Below are 24,135 nucleotides of genomic sequence, written 5' to 3' on the forward strand. Positions count from 1 at the left end.
GCTGCTGCAAGTTAAATTACAAACTAAAATATTGCAGTTTACAAATGCTTAAAAGGGTAATGGCCAAATATATTTTCTACAATTACAGAAAAATAGCTGTTAATCCTGACGAAAATCCAGTGTCCTTTTACCTTTGCATTGAAATTTCAAAAAATGTTGTTATTAGCTTTTGCAGTTCTCCTCTGTGATCTACATAAGTCCTCTATATAACAGTGTTGAGGAGAGGGGGAAGTGTTGTTCACATCAGGAGATCAACCTAGTGTGACAACGCTGTTCCTCTATTGATAAGGTGCAGTGAGTGAGCGTTGTCACCCTAGCACAGGAAGTATGTGTTATTGGCAGGATTACAAGTCAATAAATTTAAATAAAATAAAAAAAAAAAGAGAAAATTAAGCTGCAATATATACATTTTTTGTATTTAAGTCTAAGTTTAATGGAAAGTATTACAATGTGTTTGGACATTCCCTCTTCTCTTCATGTGCTTGAGGAGCCCCTGAAGATGGGTATATGGTGCCTGCAGACAATGACTTGGAGCTTAGGTCACAGCTGTGGCATACCCTTGAACCCCCTAATTCAATGCACAAAGCTCAGTAAATACTGCATAGGGAGTTCTTTTGGCATGCATGAAGATGTCGCAGCTCCAACTTGGGATTACAGGTAGATATTTGTAGACATCACGTGCTTACATTCAGGAGCTGCCAGCATAGCAAGGCAAACATTTTTTGTTATTATTAAGCTATATTAGTCTAACAACTATTTTTTTCACAAACCATTTTTCCTTAGATTGCTAGTAACAAAGATTTACTCTTACCAAACGCTTTGAATCTTCATTCTGTCTGTAAAAGAAGAGCAGCTTCCGCACCAGAAGTGTCAAGGTGTGACCATCCACAGAGCTTCCACTGGAAGGTACCGAGTTAACGCAGCAATCAAACTCACTTCTTTGGATAGAGTACTTTACAGGGGAAAAAAGATAGCACTTTAAGACAATGCAGAGAAGTTGTATGTATCCAACAAATACTTCCATTTACAATTAAATAAGTTTGTAACCTGAAATACATACATGGAAACTATTTTATCTGAAAAAAAAAAAAGAAAAAACACACTTATGCAGCCAATTCTGTGATCCAAAAATCTGGGACAGACAGCCCAGGCAAATTATGGATCTCTACTGCAAAATAGCACAGTATAGTCAGGACCCCGGTCAAAAACACTCCACACAGGTTGACCAGATAATGAAAGAGCAACAACACATCAATGAGAACATTACTACTCTCATAGCTTGAGTGCTGCTGTTTAGGGAAAGACAGGTGGCTAAAATAATAATTTTTTTGTACTTATATTAAGTGTATATTAAAAATGTTTACAGCCCCACTTCAGGGCTGCTGGTAAAATTACCCATGCAGTGGGGTTCCCCCTGCATTGCATAGGTTAAAACACTTTCTAGGCTAGGAGGAAAGAAATACAAATACCCTTTTTTTCTCGCTCCTGCAGGCTTCCACCTCTGTGCAACTAATCCTCCGAAACTGCTTTACTTCACCTGCCTAGTTGCTCGCAGCTCTTGAATGTCATCGTGGCCAGTGCCATCTTAAGGGCATTAAGGTGCCCCGGGCAATGCAGTGCACTGGGGCCCTGCCTACACAATCACCCACTAGAATAAAAATGCAAATTATCGATAAGGCGATAGTAATTGGTACAGCAGTGCCAGGCTAATGACAGCTTCCAAGTTCGGGGGCTGGGTCCGGTGAAGACACAGACGGGAGTCAGACTCAACTTTCTTGAGTATGCCTATTCCCGTGGAGGCGGGCAGGCATTCCTGCATTTGTGGGCTCCCCCTCAATGGCCCAAGTGGCCTGACAGCAGCGCAGGGCCAACAGGCACTTGCCACCTGCTAAGTTCTGTGGCGGGATGCACACGGGAATCGGGACTAATGCTTGGCTGGGGCTGGGTTGCTGGGCAGGTGGGGCCCCCCAGGCAAGTGGGGCCCCCGGGCGACTGCCCAGTGTGCCCAGTCCTGCATTGTATGTAAGGATGCAGAGTGCCTGCCTACATTCTAAGAGTGTACAACTACTTAGCAGGGCATCAGCTGCTGGGAGTGAGGGATAATGTAAGTAGTTGTTCTTATTCCTTTCCCCCTAGCAAAATAAGCATTTAACCCATGCAGTAAGAAGAAGAGTGCAAATATTCACTTTTCCTGGTGCCTGCCAAGGAGCTATACGCCAATGAAATTTCCATGGGAAGTCCACAGGAAAACCAACACTTCCAGCAGTGTTGATCCTCTAGGTCCTCTGCAGCTCTTACTGGCTTCTCGTTCTAACCTCCAAATACTAAAAGGATATTGTAGTAACAAGAAGGTCAGCTAGAGGAAATAAAAAGAGTTGTAGGAGACCCAAATGATAAACCTTTGGGTCCCTGGGGACTTTTGGTTTCCCTGCGGACTTCTTAGAATGAAAGCACTGTTTGGCAGCACAGGCAGCCAGGAAGGTAAGTATTCACAGTTTTTATTTATTTTTTTACAGGTATGCCCTGATTTGAAAATATGTGTATAGGGACAGGTTTGTCTTTTACTGTACTATTTAAAGCGGTTTTTCACCCTGGAAAAAATAAATAAATACTGTAGCTGCTGACCTTGTGTGGACACTTTCCTGTCCAGGGATTCAGTGTTGTCCCCACCCAAGCCACTTTTAGAGTAGTCTTCAGGTCCAGGAGCCAGCATATTTACTTGCTTGCGGCTTCACAGCCGGCTGTGACTGCTTGCAGCTACACAGCCAGCATCCTGTTGCGCTTTGTGAATGGTCCCGCATATGTTTGAGACCTGTAACGTGTCCTAGAAGGCTACAAGAAAGGAGGGGGGGGAGCGAAAATGGAGCGGGTACCTGTCAAAACCAGGACCCTGCTGCCCCCCCCAAAAAAAAAAAAAAATGTGCCAAAGCTTAAAGAAGAGGAGGGGAGGAGGCTGACAAACAGAACTTCCTCTTTTGGGTGAAGTTCTGCTTCAATGTTGCTTGTAGAGTATATAATTGGGAGGACAGGAGTTTGTTTTAAAACCTAACAGACCTTCTAACCCTTCCTAATTCTGAAAAATCAGTTGCTGCCCATGCCCACGTTACAGATATTTCCCTTACTTCTTGTCCTCAGGACTACTGTCACCAGGACACGAGGCAAGGAGAAATCTAATGAGCAAGCATACAGCAACAAAAGTCTGACAGTCCTAATCACTCTGTATTATCAAAAAGAAAAAGTTGTGGCTGAAGTTCCACTCACTTTACATATGGTGTTCATGATAACATACTGTATTTATTCATGCTGCAATGACATAACATCACAACACAAGTAACATCTACAATTTCAGTTTTATTCTGACTATACCGTTAGTTTCAGAAGAAGGAAACAAAGAAATAGAAATGTAAAAGGAAACCTGTGCAGAGAAAAATACTTCCTCTCTATGGTTTTCAGAAAATGAAATCTTTCCTATCCAAGACTCTCTTATAGTTCATCACATTCTCCATCACAATACAGGCAGTGTTGAATGAAATACCATGAATAAGACATACTTGCTGTTTTCTGTCCCTGTAGCCTCGTATGAAGGATTGGATGATTATTGCATTCTTTAGCCTTCTCCTCTCTTCCTGTAACACAACAGAGTAGACATTGCTGCTGTATACCAATAACAACACAATATGCACAGCTAGAATGCATATACAGATGCATCTCATAAAATTAAAATATCATCAAAAAGTTCATTTCTTTCAGTAATTCAACTCAAAAAGTTATACTCATATTATATAGATTCATTACACACGGAGTGATATATTTCAAGTATTACTTTCTTTTAATTTTGAGGATTATGGCTTACAGCTAGTGAAAACCCAAAATTCAGTATCTTAGAAAATTAGAATATTACATAAGACCAATAAAAAAAAAAATAACTTTTAATAGAGAAATGTTGGCTTACTGAAAAGTATGTCCATTTACAGTAGAGTATGCACTCAATACTTGGTTGGGGCTCCTTTTGCATGAATTACTGCATCAATGTGTCGTGGCATAGAGGCGATCAGCCTGTAGCACTGCTGAGGTGTTATGGAAGCCCAGGTTTCTTTGATATTGGCTTTCAGTTAGTCTGCATTGTTTGGTCTGGTGTCTCTCATCTTCCTCTTGACAATACCCCACAGATTCTCTAAGGGGTTTAGGTCAGGCAAGTTTGCAGGCCAATCAAGCACAGGGATACCAGGATCATTAAACCAGGTATTGGTACTTTTGGCAGTGTGGGCAGGTGCCAAGTCCTGCTGGAAAATGAAATAGGCATCTGCATAAAGCTGGTCAGCAGAGGGAAGCATGAAGTAATCTAGAATTTTCTTGATAGAGGGCTGCGCGAACTTTGGATTTGATAAAACACAGTGGACCAACACCAGCAGATGACATGGCACCCCAAATCATCACTGACTGAAAAATGTTGCATTTCATTTGGAAATCAAGGTCCCAGAGTCTGAAGGAAGAGTGGAGAGGCACAGAATTCAAGTTGCATTTGATCCAATGTGAAGTTTCCACAGTCAGTGATGATTTGGGGAGCCATGTCATCTGCTGGTGTTGGTCCACTGCGTTTTATCAAAGTTCAAAAGTCAGCGCAGCCCTCTAGCAGGAAATTTTCTCATACTATAATCTCGCTATGTCTCACCAGATTACAGGCAGCCCATTCATTTTTACATGGATCTTGGCCGTTTTCAGAGGAAAAAGTTCTCCCCTGTTCTCCCAGTGAGAACTGAAGTTCTCCACTTCATAAGCAGGATGCCAAAAGGAGATAATTTTCCTCTGAGAACTGCCGAGAAGTGAACTGAGGAAAAAAAGTCTCAGCTTCATAAACTTACACCTTACTCCAGTCCAAACCAATTCGTACATAAAAACGTAGTATTTACATTTGCCTGGCGCCATTATTGACCTACCTCCCTTTTTCGCCGTTCTTCCTGGGTACGATGTAGAAGGGATGCTTTCTCTTCCTGAAAGACAATGATGTTTTAAATATTAAGCAGTTTACATGATTGTTAACTAGTGAATATTCACTGCAAGTGTTACATATATAAAGCATTCTCTATGACGCACAATTCCACAAGGCAATTCATTTCCCAATGTTTCAGCCAATTAATGTTTAAGGCCTTCCTGCTGGATGGCTCCAATATTCATCTTGTGCACCTGGCTGCCCTGCTGTGAAAATCCCTGGAGTTGCCAGTATTCTTGTTATCAGAACTGACCTCATCCTAAAAGAGGATTTCCACTTTTAAAGTGAAAATGGAGAAACTCTATTCTCTGCCCTCAGCTGGAGGTGTTATCCTATGTGGAATCCCACTGATCTGCTGTATTAACTGCATAGCCAAGCCAACAGTAGCTGTTTTGGAAAGCTATGCCCAGTCTGGCCCAGGAAATCATTGAATAGAATAGGTCTTCTAAGGCTCCTTTCACACACTCCGTCCGTCGGAAGGAGTCCGTTTATCTCAGCTGGGGATTGATCCGCCGATCCCCCGCTGAGCAGGAGGATGACAGCGGTGTCTCCGCGCTGTGTGTGGAGACACAGCTGTCAGTTCCCCATGCATCTCTATGGGGGACATGTCTCCGCTGACATCCGATGCCCCATAGGAATGCATGGGGGGACCGTTCAGATCCGCAAAAAAAAAACTGACAGGCGGATCTGAATGGTCCGCCTGTGTGAAAGGGGCCTAAAGGAGTCTGAAGAATCCCAAGCTGCTTCATGTTCTCAGCTAGTAAAAAACATACCAATAACATTGGGAGTGGCGAGCATAATGATTATCTACTTCCCCTGGGAAGTCTTCATACATACAGACCACACACACACATTCTACTTTATTAATATATTATTTATTAGGCATTAATTGTTATTTTTTCATGTTTTATTTTTTTATTATTGGAGAGAGGCTTTATGAAACAGAATTAGATCATAGGAAACTGCAGTCCTACTGAATAAAAATGTAAGAACAATGCTAAACACTGGCTATCTTGGATAAAAAAATAAAATAAATAAAAAGTATATATTAGTTATAACATTCACAACAGCACTGGCACTGGGATATGAAGGAGCAGTACTTGTAGCTCTATATATTTATATAGTGCTGGGTGTCAAATGGGTAAGCATGCTCACATAGAGCAGATCTGCCCGCTTCTTTTTCACTACCCAATTACATCATGGTGGAAGTTTGGCGATTACACTGCATTGCTTAAAACTGTATGTATAGCTCAAAATCTTTTAGTATTTTAGGGAAGGATCAGAACTGGATGGACTTTTGTTTTTTTCAGCTAGACTAACTTTGTACCCCTTGACAAAGTCTTTATTGCAGTCTATGTCCCTGCTGGAAAGATTCACCTTTGCAACCCTGGTGATTATCATCACGGAGACAGAAAGTGACAGAAAATGGTCACCAGAATATGAAGTAAGGATAAATCTTCCAATGGGGGCACCTGATCCAGGGACAACTGCCTAAGAAGAGATTTTGTTTCACTTTGTAGAGATCTTTCCCCACTTCCTGATGTATCTCTGGGACAGGAAATGAGGGAAATACCAAAACTGGAACCAGACAGCAAAAAAAAAAAAAAAAAAAAAAAACACACTCAGATGCATAACCCCCAGATTCGCACCTCTGTGTTTTGAAGTTAAAAGTTCCAAAAACTCTAAACTACCAAAATCCAATGTTTCTAAACTGTGTCAGTTCACATATGAGCACTCAGGTTCCTGTAGCATGATGCCTAAGGGTCCTTTCACTTGGGGCGGGGCGTTTTTTGCTCCGTGCCGGCACTTTTTTACGGACACGGATGACCGGTCCGTATGTCCGTTTATCATCCCATCCGTTTGCGGATGATAAAAGGAGATAATGAATGTCAATGGCATTGCGGATGTCAGTGGATGATACCGCTGACATCCGTTTTTGCGTCCGTTCCATTTTTTTAAACGGAAGAAAAATAGGGTTCTGTTCCGTTCAAAAAAACTGAACTGATCGGAAAGGACACAAATCAGATGTCAGCTGATGGTCATCCGCTGACATCCGCAATCCCATTGGCATCCATTATGTCCGTATTTCATCCGCAAAAAATTGGGATGAAATACGGACATACGGACCGCCCGTGTGAAAGGACCCCTAAGCTAAGAAAGGTACCTGAGCACCTTTTAAAGCAGAATAGTGTGTTTTAGCCCCATAGACTCTAATAGGAGGGCCCTCAAAAATGCAAGAAAACGCCTGAAAATTAGCAGTTTTCTCTACCTCCTGATAACCAATTTTCTAATGGCTGCAACAAAAGTGCTCAGATCTGGAAAAAAAATTACAAATGCACAGAAAAAAAAAAATCCAAAATAGCGTTAAAAAAAAAAAAAAAAAAAACTTTCTAGCTCTGGTGTGAGCTCTGCCAGTGCTTTGCTTTTACGCTGTAAAAAAAAAAAAAAAAGAAGGAGTATACTCGTCAGTCATCCTATGATGTCTAGTAGAGTGTGGATTAACTGGATAAACAGAATTACAATTCATCTGGCTGGTAAAGCAGTTGACATTTAGAGGTTTTGCATGTTGTGCATTAAAACAGAAAAAAAATGTGCTACAACATTTTATTATAAATACATCTGATGAGTGTGGTCACCCAGCACTGGACTCTGTTAGAAGACTGCTGTCATTACTGTAGTAGTCGCCGTCTTCTGACAGGTTTGCAGCTTACACAGGGATTCATACCATGTGTGACTTTACCCAATGCAGTCCTAATGCAGAGACAAGGCCATGTATCAAGGCGCTGCATTGACGCGTGCCAAAAAAAAAAAATAGTGCGTGCTGCATTTTTTTTTTGTGTTGCCAGTGATGTCCACCTAATGCAGCTTTCTTTGATGGTGGGGCAACAATGCTGCACTACACTTAAATATAGAGTTCACATGCTCTTGTAGGCTGTGTAGGGTATGGCTGTCGCTGCCAATTTACCAGCCAGTAGCTTTACAATCAGCACCTTGGCCACACCTAGTCCTGCCCGTTTCTTTCTAGATTGACAGCTCTGCCTCGGCTGCTGAAACCCTCCTACTGTGCGCTGCCGTGTCTGGGAGGGGGGAGCGTGATAAACATAAAATGATGGAGAATTGGACGCAGTCGGGGAAGTTAAAGTTTTTGTTAGAGGCTTGTCCATCACATAGTAACTGGAAATAGTACTTCTTTAGACGGTCATACAGGGGCCTTAAGTTGTAAAGAAGACTGAAGAAGACTATAGCACATTGGTAATGTTCCCATGAATAGCATTACCAATTTATTGAATGATTACACTTCTTTCCTGGAATTGCTCTATAATTTCTGCAAAGCCAAAAAAGCAAAGTTACATTGACAATGCTATGAACCCTGACTAAAAGAAAACCTCTAGTGAGCTATAAAATTTACAGCAATTTAACCGATTCGTGTGGTTTCTTCTTGTAGGTTATCGTTTCATCCCAATAAGACAGAAATGGAATATGTTGAAGAGTGAGAACAAGGCGCCAACAAAAGCCTTCATTAGCCAGAGAAATGGCCGTTTCTAGCACATGGTATAATTGCATGTTTTGTCTTCCTCCGGAGAAATCTGCTCTGTAAATGATAGTGTGCACCGCGACATTAATGTGAGCCAGAGATGTAAAGAACCCAAAATGGATTTCTGCCTTCTTAAAATGTATGAATTGTGCTAGAATATTTAATTAAATAATTACGACTGAATACACCCTCTTTACCTCTGCTAGTTAATCACACAGGCTTCCTGAAAATAGTACATTATTGTAACTGTAATATACTCCAGAACACATAAAGCCAGACAATACTTTTTTTTTTAGTTATTGAGAAATTATTTTGTTTTTCAGCAAGTATACTTTTGTGGTTATTGCTGCAAAGCTGACCCAAAAGCAATTTTGATACGACTTACAGTTTATTATGTAGCTAACAAATATGGCTGCCCCCTTGTACACATTTACATACCGTACCTTGTAACTATACCTAGGAACAAGGCTTTGAAAACATTAAAGCTGAAGTTTAGGTATGATTTCTTTTATCTTAATGCATTCTTTGCAATAAAGAGGAAGTAAACCCTCCTCTGCAACTTGTACCTATAGGTAAACCTATATTAAGGCTATAGGTACTGTAATGCCTCGTTTCCACTGAGTGGTACGATACGGTACAGTACGGTTCAGTACGGTACGGTACACATTGCGTTTCCACTGCCAATAGTACCCTTTCATGATAGGCGTGGTGTAGCAGGAAAGCTGTGATAGACGATTCTCTGTCAACCAATCAAAGTTCTGCAGAGTGTAGCTCCACCCTGTTGGTACGGGTCTAATGTGCTTGGTACCCCAACGAAAGGGTACCAAAAAAGTGGTACGGTACGGTTCGGAATTAGGGTACCATTCCTAATGGAAACGGCATAAATAGCGTACCGTACCGAAACCGAACCATACCAGAAAGCTCAGTGGAAACGAGCCATTAATATCTCCTAAACATGAACCATTTAGGAGATATTTACTTTGCATGCAGCCAGTGACATCACTGGCGCATGCTCTCTGAAGGAACGGCCACTCGTGCCGTTCCTTCAGAGCCCTGTGCCGTTAACGTCGGCTCCCGCGCGCATGCGTGTGAGTGACGTCATCACGGCTCCGGCCAATTAGATGGCCGGATGCCGCAAACTCGGAAGAAGGGCGACCGAACATGTCACCTGTGAGAGAAGTGAGCGGTCGGCACTGCGGGGCTTCGTTCTAAGGTAAGTATTTCAAAATGAGCTAGTATGCGATGCATACTAGCTCATTATGTGTTTGTTTTTGTTTTTTTGTTTTTTAATTTCTGAGGTTTACAACCTCTTTAACCTCTCCTAGACCAGACCCATTTCTGACAATTGTTGCTTACTAGTTAAAATTAATATTTTTTGCTAGAAAATTACTTAGAATCCTCAAACATTATATATAGTTTTTTAGCAGAGGCCCTAGAGAATAAAATGGCAGTCATTACAATATTTTATGTTACTCTGCATTTGCACCGCGGTCTTTCAAACATAAATTTTTTTGGAAAAAATACACTGCAATGAATTAAAAAAAAAACATAAGCAGTAAAGTTAGCCCAATTTTTTTGTAGAATGTGAAAGATGATGTTACCACCAAGTAAATAGATACCCAACTTTAAAATTGTGCACACTTGTGGAATGGCAACAAACTACGGTACTTCAAAATCTCTATAGGCAACGCTCTAAAAGTTTTAAAGGTTACCAGATTAGAGTTACAGAGGAGGTTCTGTAATAGAAATACTGCTCTCGCTCTAACGATCGCAGGGATACCTCACATTTGTGATTTGAAAACTGGTTTACATATTAATTATGTATGCATTTTCTTAGACGCGCAAGCACGGAGGGAATGGGGCGCTTTAAAGAGGAAGTAAACCCTCTGAAAAAAACGTGAAAAAAAAAACCTGTAAAGACAAAAGGCATAATGAGCTAATATGCATCGCATAAGAGCTTGTGCTGTAAATGGCGACCGCCGATCAGCTGGTTTCAGCCAAAATCATTGCCTGAAATCTGCTGACAAAGTCGTCACCAAACCAGGAAGTACACCGCGAAGTACAGGTGCATAATGGTGCCTAGCTGTGCCACCTGTTTGCAGTATATCTACTGTGAGCCTGCAGGAGGCAGTTAAAGCAAAATTTTGGGCTATAGAAAAAATAAATAAAAAACAACCAAACAAACAAACAAAGTCACCTCCATGCTGAAGCATTGGTCATATGTTGCAGCTGCCCCATGTCAGTTCTAAGCCAAAGAACAGAACAATCACCGCTGATTGGTCAGTTGTCGGTAAGCTTGGAGTAGTGAGCAGTGATTATCAGTCACTGCTTTCCATTCTGCTCCTCCAGCGCTAACTGGAGCGCCTGGCTGGAAAAGGGGCAGACATAGAAGACTTGGCATTCAGCCATGTGCGGAGCGTGAGAGTCAGCTGTCAATCAGATCAAATTGTATTCATTGAAAAGATGCAAAGTGGTCTCTGAATGGCACCCCTGTTGCCGAGTGGGCAAACGTCTGTGTTCACAATGCAGTCAGACAGCTGCTCGGGACGAAATCCAAAAGCTAGTGGAGATCAATAGAGTGGCTGTGTCTAATTCAGTGATTTCCAGTTTCTAGAGAGATCCCACAGATGTGCATGGACGTCCGCAGAACTTTTTTCAGGGGGGGGGGGCATCATTTTAAGGTCATCCATGCTCCGCCCCTTTTTAACAATGTCGTGAAGGGGAGGGGCTTAGTCATTATACCTATTTCGAGTATTTATTTCTAAAGGACAAACGGCAACATTTTTTTTTAAAGCATTTGTTAACCTAAAAAAAAAATTTAAAAAAATGGATCCTGTTCCCTTAAAGCATGTTATACAGCACAGTGATTGTGCTGTGTAATGTGCCCCCCCCCCCCCTTATCACCTAAAATACCTGGCTGATCCTGCCTGGCTATGTCCTCCCCTCTGTAAACTGACCACGGTATACCATGGTTGATGAGCCCTGACTTCGTGGTCAGTTTACGTGCCTCCATCATCCGCAGCTCACCTGTCCTCTCTCTCCCCTCCCTCCTTGCCTGTCAGCTCCTGTATCAGTGCCCGCCCCCTCCCCTCCTGCTGCTGTAGTTTCATTTAAAGTTTAATATCCTGTGTCTGTGTTTTATAAAAATAAGCCATTCTTTACAAGTTTTCAGAGTGCCAATCACCATTCACGTGACCCGCCGTCTCTCCCCCTCCCTCCCGACTGACTGACAGCGAAGAATCCTCAGCCCCACCCGATGCAGGCAGCTGTCAGATGGGGAGAGAGCCGATGGGTCACGTGAGCGGTGCTCTGAAAACTGGTAAAGAACGCCTTTCTTTTTTAAAACACAGACACAGGGGCACACAGGATTATTAAACAGACCAGAAAGAATGGTATAAAGTGGCTTAACAACCACTTTAAAGGGGAAGTTGAGATTCCAGGGGGGGCATTTCCCCCCCCCCCCCTTGCCTCTACCTGCGGACGCCCATGCAGGTGTGGTATATGCATAGTTACATTGGTCCGAGCTGGATGTACGAAAAAAAAAAATCCATACCTAGGAATCATTTAAAAACTGCAGATACCCTTTAAAGGGCTCCTTATGCTCACGTTTCACAACTACTAAAATAAAAAATATCTATATAATCAGACACACAGTATAGAATTGTGCACAGGCAGTATAACTACCTTTCTCCTAGAGTGAAAAGAACGGTCTTAATCAAAGGGTTAGAAATTCTTTGGAACAAGCTGGCAGAAAATAGCTTGATGGCTGCAGACACCTGTTCATCATCACTACAATCTAAACATAACTTCCTGGCTAGATTTGTGCTACCCCTGGATTTGGAACAATGCCTGATTCCAGGGTTCAACGTGACTCCTACTAAAGGGCAATATAAGATTTCATTTTTCAGAATTGTTAAAGTACAGCATGCTAAGTCAGGTTTAAAGTGGTTCTAAAAGCAGAAGTTTTTTTACCTTAAAGGATAAGTCCAGGCAAAACCTAACTAACGTTAAACCTGCTCTGTGCCACATTCTAAATCTAATCTATGTAACCCTGTAAAGCCCAAATCACTGTACTTACCTTTTCCGCACCCGATCTGGTCTCCAGCAACAGAAGCTGTGTGCAGGAGAGGACAGACAACGGCTGTGAAATGAGAAGTGACGTCACCCATGGAGGTACTATGAGGCTTCCATCGCCGAGTGCCTCTCCTGCACCCACCTACATGCTGAAGCCGCCGCTGACAGCTCAGCGTGGGACCGGGCCAGAACGGCTGGAGAGTAGGTAAGTACAGTGATTTTGCTTTACAGGGTTAGATACATTAGGTTTAGAATGTGGCATAGAGCAGGTTTTGGCTGGAATTCTCCTTTGATGCATTCCATGCATAAAAGGTAAAAAACCTTCTGCATGCAGTCTCCCTACCTTATACTTACCTGAGCCCAATCTCGATCCAGCAATGTGCACGAGAGCAGAGGCTCGGCCAGTTCTGCCCCTCTTCATTGGCTAAGAGACAGCAGTGGGAGCCATTAGCTCCAGCTGCTGTCAATCCCAGCCATTGACAAGGGAGCTGAATTCCACTGTCTGTGTCAATAGATGCAGACAGCAGGGCTCGGAAGCAAGCCCACATGAGTGATCCCACAGCAAGCGGCACTCAGCAGGGAGAAGGAGCCAGGAGAAGTTGGTTGACCACTCAGGGAGAGTAGACTGAGGAGAAGCTTCCTTGTGCCTGCAGCAACCCGATAAAATCAAAGTCACTTGGCTAGAGCTCAGGGAATGCTTTTTAAATTTTAAAAGTTTTTTTTTTTTTTTTTTTTTTTTAATTAATTCTACTGTAAAATGTCAAAACATAACCAGGCTTTTAGGAGCACATGGGTCTTACCTGTGACATTCCTTTCCCGGTGGCCCGTCTACCCCTTGTTTTAGTTTTGACAGCTAAAATCAATGTAACAGCCAGCAAGAACTTTTGTTTAAGTCCCCATTCACACTAGCGCGACTTGTCAGGCGACTTGGTCGCCTGAAAAGTCGCGGTGGGTCGTCTGCCATTGATTAGCACAGGACCCGTTCTAATAGGAGCAACACAAGTCGCTCCGACTTAGAAAAAGGGTCCTGTACTACTTTGGGGCGACCTGGAGGCGACTTGCATTGACTTCAATGATATGAAGTCCGTGCATGTCGCGCCGAGGTCGCGGTGCGCACCGCGACTTCACAGGTCACCCTGGCAAGTCATGTCGCCCCTGTGTGAATGGGCTCTTTATGACCTTGATATTTGTAATACTAAACTACTGTAAACTTTATGCTCATCCTCTGTATGCATAACACACTTCCCATCCTAGGGTGACTATGTCACTACTCCTCTATCTCTAGGGGAGCCATATTTGTCACCCAGGCTGAAGTCTCCCTCTCCTCCACTCCATAACATAAGCGGCGGAGAGGGATTAGTAGTTTACAGAAGGAAAGTAACATTGTTTAAACGTTCCGTTCATTTTACAGGAAGTGACAAGGACATTGCATTTCTCACACGATCAACTAGTATTTTAGTACATGCTAAAATGAAAACTAATACAGCCACATCTAAAGATGATAAGCTGCAATATATCTATTATTAGGTTCAGATAGTCTTTAACTTTGATTGATGTTAACAGCTTAATAGGATTAATAAATAGAGAAGCTTAAAAACGACCTTTTCCTATATGAAAAAAAAAAGTGCAGCGGAGAGCTCCTTACTTTGCAATCATGTGACCAAATGTAGGTGCAAATATTTATCCATCAGACCAATATTTTGCTGAACAGTCACCTGAGGCGTTCTCAAAGGCCATTTTTCATCAACCAATCAAGTAACAAGTGCTGTCACATGGACACCATTCTGTTGTATTACTAGTCTAGATTGCATGCTTTGTCTTTACCTTTCTGCTTGCTCCTCCCAGTGAGACCTTCGGTCTGGTTTTGAAGTCTCCCTCAAAGCTGAACATGGCTAGAATTTATCCCATCTAGAACATCTAATCAATCTGGTGGGTTACTGAAAAGATAAAGAAAAAGAATACGGATATTAGGATTAATATTATCAATGTATACAGTCTCAGCACAATTCACAGCTCTGTGCAGGAGCTAGAACGATGCAGTGAACCTAAAATAGCAAAAAATGACCAGCACGTCAGAAGTTAAAGTAGAACTACAGGCAATTTTTTTATTTTTTCATTTTGGTTAGAGCAAGGAAGGGTTATAACCCCTTTCAGATTTTTTTTTTTTTATCGCCATCTGTTTCCCATTGAGATTTCCCTTCACTTCCTGTCCCAAAGCCAAACAGGAAGTGAGAGGAAATCCTTGCAAATTAAGGAAATTCCTTGGGGACCCCCAGGTCACCAGAACTAGTTTTCTCGTTGGAAGATTCCCCTCTATTACTTTTCTGGGGACAAGCCAACATTTGGGATTTCTTTTACTTTCACTTTCAATATAATGGTAAACAGGACAAATAGAGAGGGGGAATCTCCCTAACGGGGGCACAGACAGCAATAAAAACTGACAAGTGTTCTATTCCCTCTCCACTCTATCCAAAAGAAAAATTAAAGTATTGCTTTAGTTGTACTTTCAAGACCTCAGACCTTTAATGAATTCTTAGGCTGCATGCACATTGGCTTAAAAAAATCGCTCCTACTACAGGAGTTGTGTTCTGCCTGTTAGAAGCAGCTCAATGTTATCCTATGTGTCCATGCACATTAGGACGATTACAGGCATATTTTAAGCTGAACTGGAAAAAAAAACCCTTCTGGTTTGCGTTTCTGATTGGAGTTCACTGGCAGAAAAAAACCCCCAAAACTCTCCTAAATTCATCTAAACTCTGTACACAAATTAGGTAAAATGGTCTTTAAGCCACTTGTATGACTTTGTATAATCCTCTTTGTTTTCTAAGCCTGTGTGCCTCTGCCTATGTGTTTTATAAAAAAAATGCTGTGACTAACGCATTTCAGTGTGCTGCTCGGCGATCATGTGCCTGGCTGGCTCTCTCCTCTCCCCGTCTGACAGCTGCAGGGGGTGGGGCCGAGATTCCCCTGCTGACGCCACTTGGGAGGAGAAGAGGAGAGAGAGACAGAGAGAGAGAGAGAGAGAGAGAGAGAGAGAGAGAGACAGCAGGTCACATGATCGCAAAGCAGCACAATGAAATAAGGGTTTCCCAGCATTTTTGTTTTTTTTATAAAACACAGACAGAGGCACACAGGCTGGAGACACGTCACCTCCTCCTAGTCTTCTGTCAAGCAGCAGCATGTGGGGAGAATGGAGCAGTCACACTGCAAGGATATGTATTCTCCGTCAATACCTGCAGTCTGTTGGGGACCACAGGGGGTGGAGTCATGACTACCTGTGCACTGACTTCCGGGATGAGTGTCATTCAGGAGGCAGCAGCTACTATACTAGTGAGTATTACACTAAAAGCTGCATGTTTTTGTTAAAGCTGTTGGGCCAAATCATACTTAATGCTGAAGTCCAGCCTTGCCTTCAGGCTATCTGCAGATAAACAGACATTCATTGTGATCAGCGGCTACAAATCTCCAATCACAGGAATCTGTGCCAGGTGTGACATGGTCCTATATAGGGGTGCACCGATCCGACTTTTCTAGTCCCGATACCTGGCATTGTGTATCTGCCGATACCGATCCGGAACTACACACATACACAATATGCATGCGGCTGCAGTACAGAGCAAAGCCACTGCTTCATGTGTATGGCTCCTCCATTCACAGGCGGAGTGCATCTGATATCACTCCGCCTGTGAGCCGGACCTATACAGGAAGTAGCGGCTCCCATCCCATACTACCATCATACTACTACACCAAGTAAGGGATGGCTGAGCCGGGACTCAGCAAAACCGGATCGGCCCGTGGATCGGCGGCTCCGTGCAAGTAAGGGACGGCTGAGCCGGGACTCAGCAAATCCGGATCGGCCCGTGGATCGGCGGCTCTGTGCAAGTAAGGGACGGCTGAGCCGGGCCTCAGCAAAACCGGATCGGCGGTAGATCGGCGGCTCCATGCAAGGAAGGGACGGCTGAGCCGGGACTCAGCAAAACCGGATCGGCCGTAGATCGGCGGCTTGGTGCAAGTAAGGGAAGGCTGAGCCGGGCCTCAGCAAAACTGGATCGGCGGCTCCGTGCAAGTAAGGGACGGCTGAGCCGGGACTCAGCAAAACTGGATCGGCTCGTGGATCGGTTAATTTTACCGTTCCAGCTATTTTGGCAGTATCGGTGCCGATATCCGATCCTAATATCGGATCGGTGCATTCCTAGTCCTAAATGAAGCTCTCCATCAATAACGTCCATGTTCACCTGGCTGGAGGAGGGAGCATAGTGAGTAGAGAAGGACATAGGTCATCAGACACTATAACAATTAATAAAATGTCATTTCAATAGAGTTGAAAGAAAAAAAAAAAAAAAAAAAAGTACCCGTCGCACCACCACTTAGCAGACCTCACATGACGCATGCTTTTTACCGTACGGCCCAGTATGAACGAGCCCCAACTCTTCTGCTTGAATGTTCTTAAAGCGGAATTTACCCGTCAATTTACACACTACCCAAAACAGTGACATTCAAGGCATGCCATGAATGATAACTGTCACAGTTGCTTGTGCTAATGAACTGATAATGATCAAAGGCCTGCTGTCATAAAGTTGAACTAAGCCAAGGAATCCGCCATCTTAGCCTCTGTTTTATGAGCAGATGCTGATGCAGATGTGATCAGTTTATGCCACCAGCCATTTGATGGCTTGACTATTTGGCTGAGAGAACAAACACAACTGTGACAGTTATCATTCAAGACAATCCTTGAATGTAACTGTTTTGGGAAGCTTTATATCAATGGGTTACAATCCCCTATAACTGATCACATGTGCAGCACCATGGCAGTTGCAGTTTAAACAGAGGCTAAGATGGCGGCTTCCTTGGCTGTAAAGTATAGGAGAGTTTAGTTCTACTTCAAAGTGGTATTTAAAGTGTAACTATAGGCAAAAGTTTCAAACTTTATTTTCCATTTGGATAGAGTAGGAGATGGTTATAACCCCTGTCAGTTTTTTGCCATCTGTGTTCCATTGTGTTTGATTTCCTTACACTTCCTGTCCCATAGCCAAAACAGGAAATTAGAGGAAGCCCTTCCAAAGTGAGGAATCCCTGGTTGTCACCAGAACTAGTGCTGGCATAGGAAGCTTTCTCCTCCAATGGTGTTGTGATGTCAACCCAAAACCAGGGATTTTCTTTTACTTTTAATGTTAACAGTAAACAGGACAAATAAAGACGGTGCATCTCCCTAATTTTTACTTGCAAAAAAATGTTCATTTATTTATTTTTCTAAAAAGTGAACTTTTCCTTTCATTTGTGGGAGATTCCTTTCACTTTCTGTTTGGCTATGGAACAGGAAGTGAAATCTCTGCAATGGGAGACAGATGGTGAAAGAAAAACCTGACAGGGGTTATAATCCTCCCTAAGGCCCCTTTCACATGGGCGGTGCACCAGACGGACTCTGTTTTTTCTCAGCAGGGATCGATCCGCCGATCCCCACTGAGCAGGCAGATGACAGCTCCGTCTCCACTTACTTTGCAGAGACGGAGCTGTCAGAGCCCCGCTCTCTTCTATGGGGGATCAGATGAGAACGGACCGCCTGTCCGTTTTCATGCTATCCCATCTGATCCGATCCTCTAAATCAATGTTTTTCAACCTTTTTTCAGTCAAGGCACCCTTTAAAATTATGCACAGTCTGGAGGCACCCCAAATAAGTATTACATATTGCAGCAGTTCTATTTATTCCTCCACCTTTGCACACTAGTACTAAATACTATTCCTAACTTTTCTCTTCTCCCACAGTTTCTCCCCATCTTTTTTCACAATTTTGGGGTAGTTTTAGACACCTCTAAAGAACCCAGTTGGCACCTCGGGGTGCCGTGGAACCCTGGTTGAAAAAGGCTGGCATACTGCAACACAAGAAATTCATGTTGCCTCTTCATAGGTATTGCCTTCCCTTGAATGTGGCGCCTTGCAGAAAATCGTTTCTTTATCTGACATTTTCCCCCAAAATTGTTTGGATATTTGGGAACAATTTTTAGGTGTTTTGCCAAGGCATCCCTGATGAACCAAGAAGGCACCCCAAGGTGCCACGGCACCCTGGTTGAAAAAGGCTACTCTAAATGGATGGAAAAATAGGGTTTCCATCCGTCCAGATTTCACGGCAGGATCGGAATCGGATAGCAGCGGGTGTCAGCGGAGGTGTCTCTGCTGACATTCGCTGCTCCTCCGTAGGGCTGCATGGGGCATCCAATCAGATCCGCCTGAAAAACTGACAGGCAGACCGGATCAGAAAGCCTGTGTGAAAGGGGCCTTACTCTACACAAAATGAAAAAAAAAAAAGTTTTGTCTACACAGGTCTGTGCCTGCTCTGCTGATGTACAGTGAATGCTGAGCAGGTGGATGACAGGTCTGTGTCCACTCCGCTGATGTAGAGTGGATGCTGAGCAGGCGGATAACAGGTCTGTGTCCGTTCCGCTGATGTAGAGTGGATGCTGAACAGGCGGATTAAATCAGCAGAGCAGACACAGACCTGTTATCCGCCTGCTCAGCATCCACTCTACATCAGCGGAGCGGACACAGACCTGTTATCCACTCTACATCAGCGGAGCGGACACAGACCTGTTATCCACTCTACATTAGCGGAGCGGACACAGACCTGTTATCCACTCTACATCAGCGGAGCGGACACAGACCTGTTATCCACTCTACATCAGCGGAGCGGACACAGACCGGTCATCTGCCTGCTTAGCATTCACTCTACATCAGCGGAGCAGACACAGACCCGTTAAATGGATGCTGGGCAGGCGGATTACAGGTCTGTGTCCGCTCTGCTGATGTAGAGTGGATGCTGAGCAGGCGGATGACAGGTCTGTGTCTGCTCTGCTAATGTAGAGTGGATGCTAAACAGGCGGATGACAGGTCTGTGTCCGCTCCACTGATGTAGAGTGGATGCTGAGCAGGCAGATGACAGGTCTGTGTCCGCTCTGCTGATGTAGAGTGGATGCTGAGCAGGTGGATGACAGGTCTGTGTCCGCTCCACTGATGTAGAGTGGATGCTGAGCAGGCAGATGACAGGTCTGTGTCCGCTCTGCTGATGTAGAGTGGATGCTGAGAAGGCAGATGACAGGTCTGTGTCCGCTCTGCTGATGTAGAGTGGATGCTGAGCAGGTGGATGACAGGTCTGTGTCTGCTCCACTGATGTAGAGTGGATGCTGAGCAGGCAGATGACAGGTCTGTGTCCGCTCCACTGATGTAGAGTGGATGCTGAGCAGGCAGATGACAGGTCTGTGTCCGCTCTGCTGATGTAGAGTGGATGCTGAGCAGGTGGATGACAGGTCACTCACTGTCCTCTATGGGCTGTCAGACAGACTGCCTGTTTCCATCCGACTGTCATCCGATCTGCCAGACAGATAGGGAACGGATCCCCATCTGTGGGTTTTAAGTGGACACAATGTGATGTCAGTGGGTGTTATGAACATGTCCGCTGACATCCGCCGTACCATAGAGAGCAATGGATGGTCCAATCAGGTCTGTCTAAAAAACTGACAGACAGTCCTGATTGGTCCATCTTTTGAAAGTAACAAGGCAGCCAATAGAAGCAAAACATACAGTATAAGGCCCCATTTACACTTGTACGACCTAAAAGTCACGTGACTTGGACGAGATTTGAAGCAATGCCTGTGTAATCTTAAGGTCTTTGGACCTCAAGTCGCATCAAAGTCAGACCAAAGTAGTGCAGGGACTCCTCTGAAGTGGCACAGATATGAACGGTACTCATTGGAAATCATGGGGTACGACTTGGCATGCGCCTTTGCAGTCCCAAGTCGCAGACAAGTTGCACAAATGTGAAAGGGGCCTTGGGATGCAGTGACACACGAGTGGCGTGTCATGTTTTTTGTCATGTGTTTTGCATGCGATGTCCCATGATTTGGACTGGCCGCTCAAAAAGCTCAAGTACCAGTTTGCTGCCCTCAGCCGAGCACGTTCCGTCACATGTGAAATGTACGACATTAGGAAGCCACTGAGAAAAAACGCCACTGCAAGCATGACGTGCGTTCTGTGCGATTCTGGAAACATCTTTCTGTCTGCGACTCTATCTCTGAGGTGTGATTGCAGCTTTACACACATTAGGGAGACATTCACACAGCCGGGATCTCATTGTGATCACACAGGACAAGATCCCGGATGTCAGAGAGAAGGGTCCATCAGAAAGACATTTCCCTGAGGGTCTCACTCCTTCCGCTGCAGTATACCATTACAGTGATGAGATAAGCCCCCCCCTAGCTTGTGTCACTATCCCCCTCCCACAATGAGCCCCATCCTCTACAGGGCCCAATGAATGAAGAACAGACAGCCCACACCTGGGGGACCTCATACAGGTGACAATGGTGTGATGGGGACTCTTCCACACAAGAACAAAGGCTGGCGCACCACTGACGTCACCTGGGTGACATCACCAGCCGGGACATGTTCCTGTGAGGGCAGAGGATGGGGGTGGCGGGTCCCCGGGCTCCTCTGTCACTCATGACTCAGCAGCAGGGATATAGGTGACAGGGGAAAGGTTCACACTGGGCGACATGCCGCAAAGTATCACCCAGCTCTGGTCCTCAGAGCACTGACCTCTACCTATCCCCGGCCTCCTCCCCCCTGACCTGTGACAGGTGACCCGTTACCTGGGAGCTCACACCGGGCACCACTCAGCAACAAAAACAGCAGCCGCTCCGGACATTTGCCTTGACAACGGAAGTCCCGCCCCCGGCAACCCGGCTCCATCGCCTACCCTGATTGGTTGCAACCGGCATGTCTGCTGAGCCTGTGAGTGGTCACAATATACGCCAATCAGATCTTCTCTGCTGCGTAATGATGTCATTGACAGAAAGCCGGATATACAATGTGCATGGACAATAAAGATTGTTTTATAAAAAAAAAAAAAAACGGGATTAGAAGAGGAGAGCGGTGTATGCTGGCGCTGAGCATACTGAAGGGGATACAAGGGACTGTACACAGTGCTGAGCATACCGAGGGAGGAACAGGGGACTGTACACAGTGCTGAGCATACCGAGGGAGGAACAGGGGACTGTACACAGTGCTGAGCATACCGAGGGAGGACAGGGGACTGTACACAGTGCTGAGCATACCGAGGGAGGAACAGGGGACTGTACACAGTGCTGAGCATACCGAGGGAGGAACAGGGGACTGTACACAGTGCTGAGCCTATTGATGGGGTACAGGGGACTGTACAGAGTGCTGAGCCCATTGATGGAGGGTACAGGGGACTGTACACAGCGCTGAGCCCATTGATGGGGATACAGGGGACTGTACAGAGTGCTGAGCCCATTGATGGAGGGTACAGGGGACTGTACACAGTGCTGATCCCATTGATGGGGGACAGGGGACTGTACACAGTGCTGATCCCATTGATGGGGGTAAAGGGGACTGTACACAGTGCTGATCCCATTGATGGGGGTAAAGGGGACTGTACACAGTGCTGAGCCCATTGATGGGGTACAGGGGACTGTACACAGTGCTGAGCCCATTGAGGGGGGTAAAGGGGACTGTACACAGTGCTGAGCCCATTGATGGGGTACAGGGGACTGTACACAGTGCTGAGCCCATTGAGGGGGGTAAAGGGGACTGTACACAGTGCTGAGCCCATTGATAGGGGACTATATACAGTGCTGATCCCATTGATGGGGGACAGGGGACTGTACACAGTGCTGAGCCCATTGATGGGGGTAAAGGGGACTGTACACAGTGCTGATCCCATTGATGGGGGTAAAGGGGACTGTACACAGTGCTGAGCCCATTGATGGGGTACAGGGGACTGTACACAGTGCTGAGCCCATTGATGGGGGTAAAGGGGACTGTACACAGTGCTGAGCCCATTGATGGGGGTAAAGGGGACTGTACACAGTGCTGAGCCCATTGATGGGGTACAGGGGACTGTACACAGTGCTGAGCCCATTGATGGGGGTAAAGGGGACTGTACACAGTGCTGAGCCCATTGATAGGGGACTATATACAGTGCTGATCCCATTGATGGGGGACAGGGGACTGTACACAGTGCTGAGCCCATTGATGGGGGTAAAGGGGACTGTACACAGTGCTGATCCCATTGATGGGGGTAAAGGGGACTGTACACAGTGCTGAGCCCATTGATGGGGTACAGGGGACTGTACACAGTGCTGAGCCCATTGATGGGGGTAAAGGGGACTGTACACAGTGCTGAGCCCATTGATGGGGTACAGGGGACTGTACACAGTGCTGAGCCCATTGATGGGGTACAGGGGACTGTACACAGTGCTGAGCCCATTGATGGGGGTAAAGGGGACTGTACACAGTGCTGAGCCCATTGATGGGGTACAGGGGACTGTACACAGTGCTGATCCCATTGATGGGGGACAGGGGACTGTACACAGTGCTGATCCCATTGATGGGGGTAAAGGGGACTGTACACAGTGCTGATCCCATTGATGGGGGTAAAGGGGACTGTACACAGTGCTGAGCCCATTGATGGGGTACAGGGGACTGTACACAGTGCTGAGCCCATTGAGGGGGGTAAAGGGGACTGTACACAGTGCTGAGCCCATTGATGGGGTACAGGGGACTGTACACAGTGCTGAGCCCATTGAGGGGGGTAAAGGGGACTGTACACAGTGCTGAGCCCATTGATAGGGGACTATATACAGTGCTGATCCCATTGATGGGGGACAGGGGACTGTACACAGTGCTGAGCCCATTGATGGGGGTAAAGGGGACTGTACACAGTGCTGATCCCATTGATGGGGGTAAAGGGGACTGTACACAGTGCTGAGCCCATTGATGGGGTACAGGGGACTGTACACAGTGCTGAGCCCATTGATGGGGGTAAAGGGGACTGTACACAGTGCTGAGCCCATTGATAGGGGACTATATACAGTGCTGATCCCATTGATGGGGGACAGGGGACTGTACACAGTGCTGAGCCCATTGATGGGGGTAAAGGGGACTGTACACAGTGCTGATCCCATTGATGGGGGTAAAGGGGACTGTACACAGTGCTGAGCCCATTGATGGGGTACAGGGGACTGTACACAGTGCTGAGCCCATTGATGGGGGTAAAGGGGACTGTACACAGTGCTGAGCCCATTGATGGGGTACAGGGGACTGTACACAGTGCTGAGCCCATTGATGGGGTACAGGGGACTGTACACAGTGCTGAGCCCATTGATGGGGGTAAAGGGGACTGTACACAGTGCTGAGCCCATTGATGGGGTACAGGGGACTGTACACAGTGCTGATCCCATTGATGGGGGACAGGGGACTGTACACAGTGCTGATCCCATTGATGGGGGTAAAGGGGACTGTACACAGTGCTGATCCCATTGATGGGGGTAAAGGGGACTGTACACAGTGCTGAGCCCATTGATGGGGTACAGGGGACTGTACACAGTGCTGAGCCCATTGAGGGGGGTAAAGGGGACTGTACACAGTGCTGAGCCCATTGATGGGGTACAGGGGACTGTACACAGTGCTGAGCCCATTGATGGGGGTAAAGGGGACTGTACACAGTGCTGAGCCCATTGATGGGGTA

At 45.4% G+C, this 24,135-nt stretch overlaps 1 protein-coding gene across 1 annotated transcript in view; it reads right to left on the reverse strand.

Moving 5' to 3' along the window:
* UBE3C (ubiquitin protein ligase E3C) overlaps positions 1 to 21,370 on the reverse strand; it is a 202,896-nt gene extending 181,526 nt beyond the window's left edge. The window contains exons 1-5 of the mRNA XM_082258394.1: positions 21,236 to 21,370; positions 14,424 to 14,536; positions 4,938 to 4,991; positions 3,552 to 3,626; positions 812 to 952 (exon numbers count right to left, since the gene is read on the reverse strand). Of these exons, the coding sequence (XP_082114520.1) occupies positions 812 to 952; positions 3,552 to 3,626; positions 4,938 to 4,991; positions 14,424 to 14,489 (336 nt within the window). The 5' untranslated portion in view covers positions 14,490 to 14,536; positions 21,236 to 21,370. The remainder of the gene's footprint in view (positions 1 to 811; positions 953 to 3,551; positions 3,627 to 4,937; positions 4,992 to 14,423; positions 14,537 to 21,235) is intronic.
* Positions 21,371 to 24,135: the final 2,765 nt, after the last annotated feature.

The sequence above is a fragment of the Pelophylax lessonae genome, assembly GCF_965119305.1.
Source record: "Pelophylax lessonae genome assembly, chromosome: 5".
Taxonomy (NCBI): Eukaryota; Metazoa; Chordata; class Amphibia; order Anura; family Ranidae; genus Pelophylax; species Pelophylax lessonae.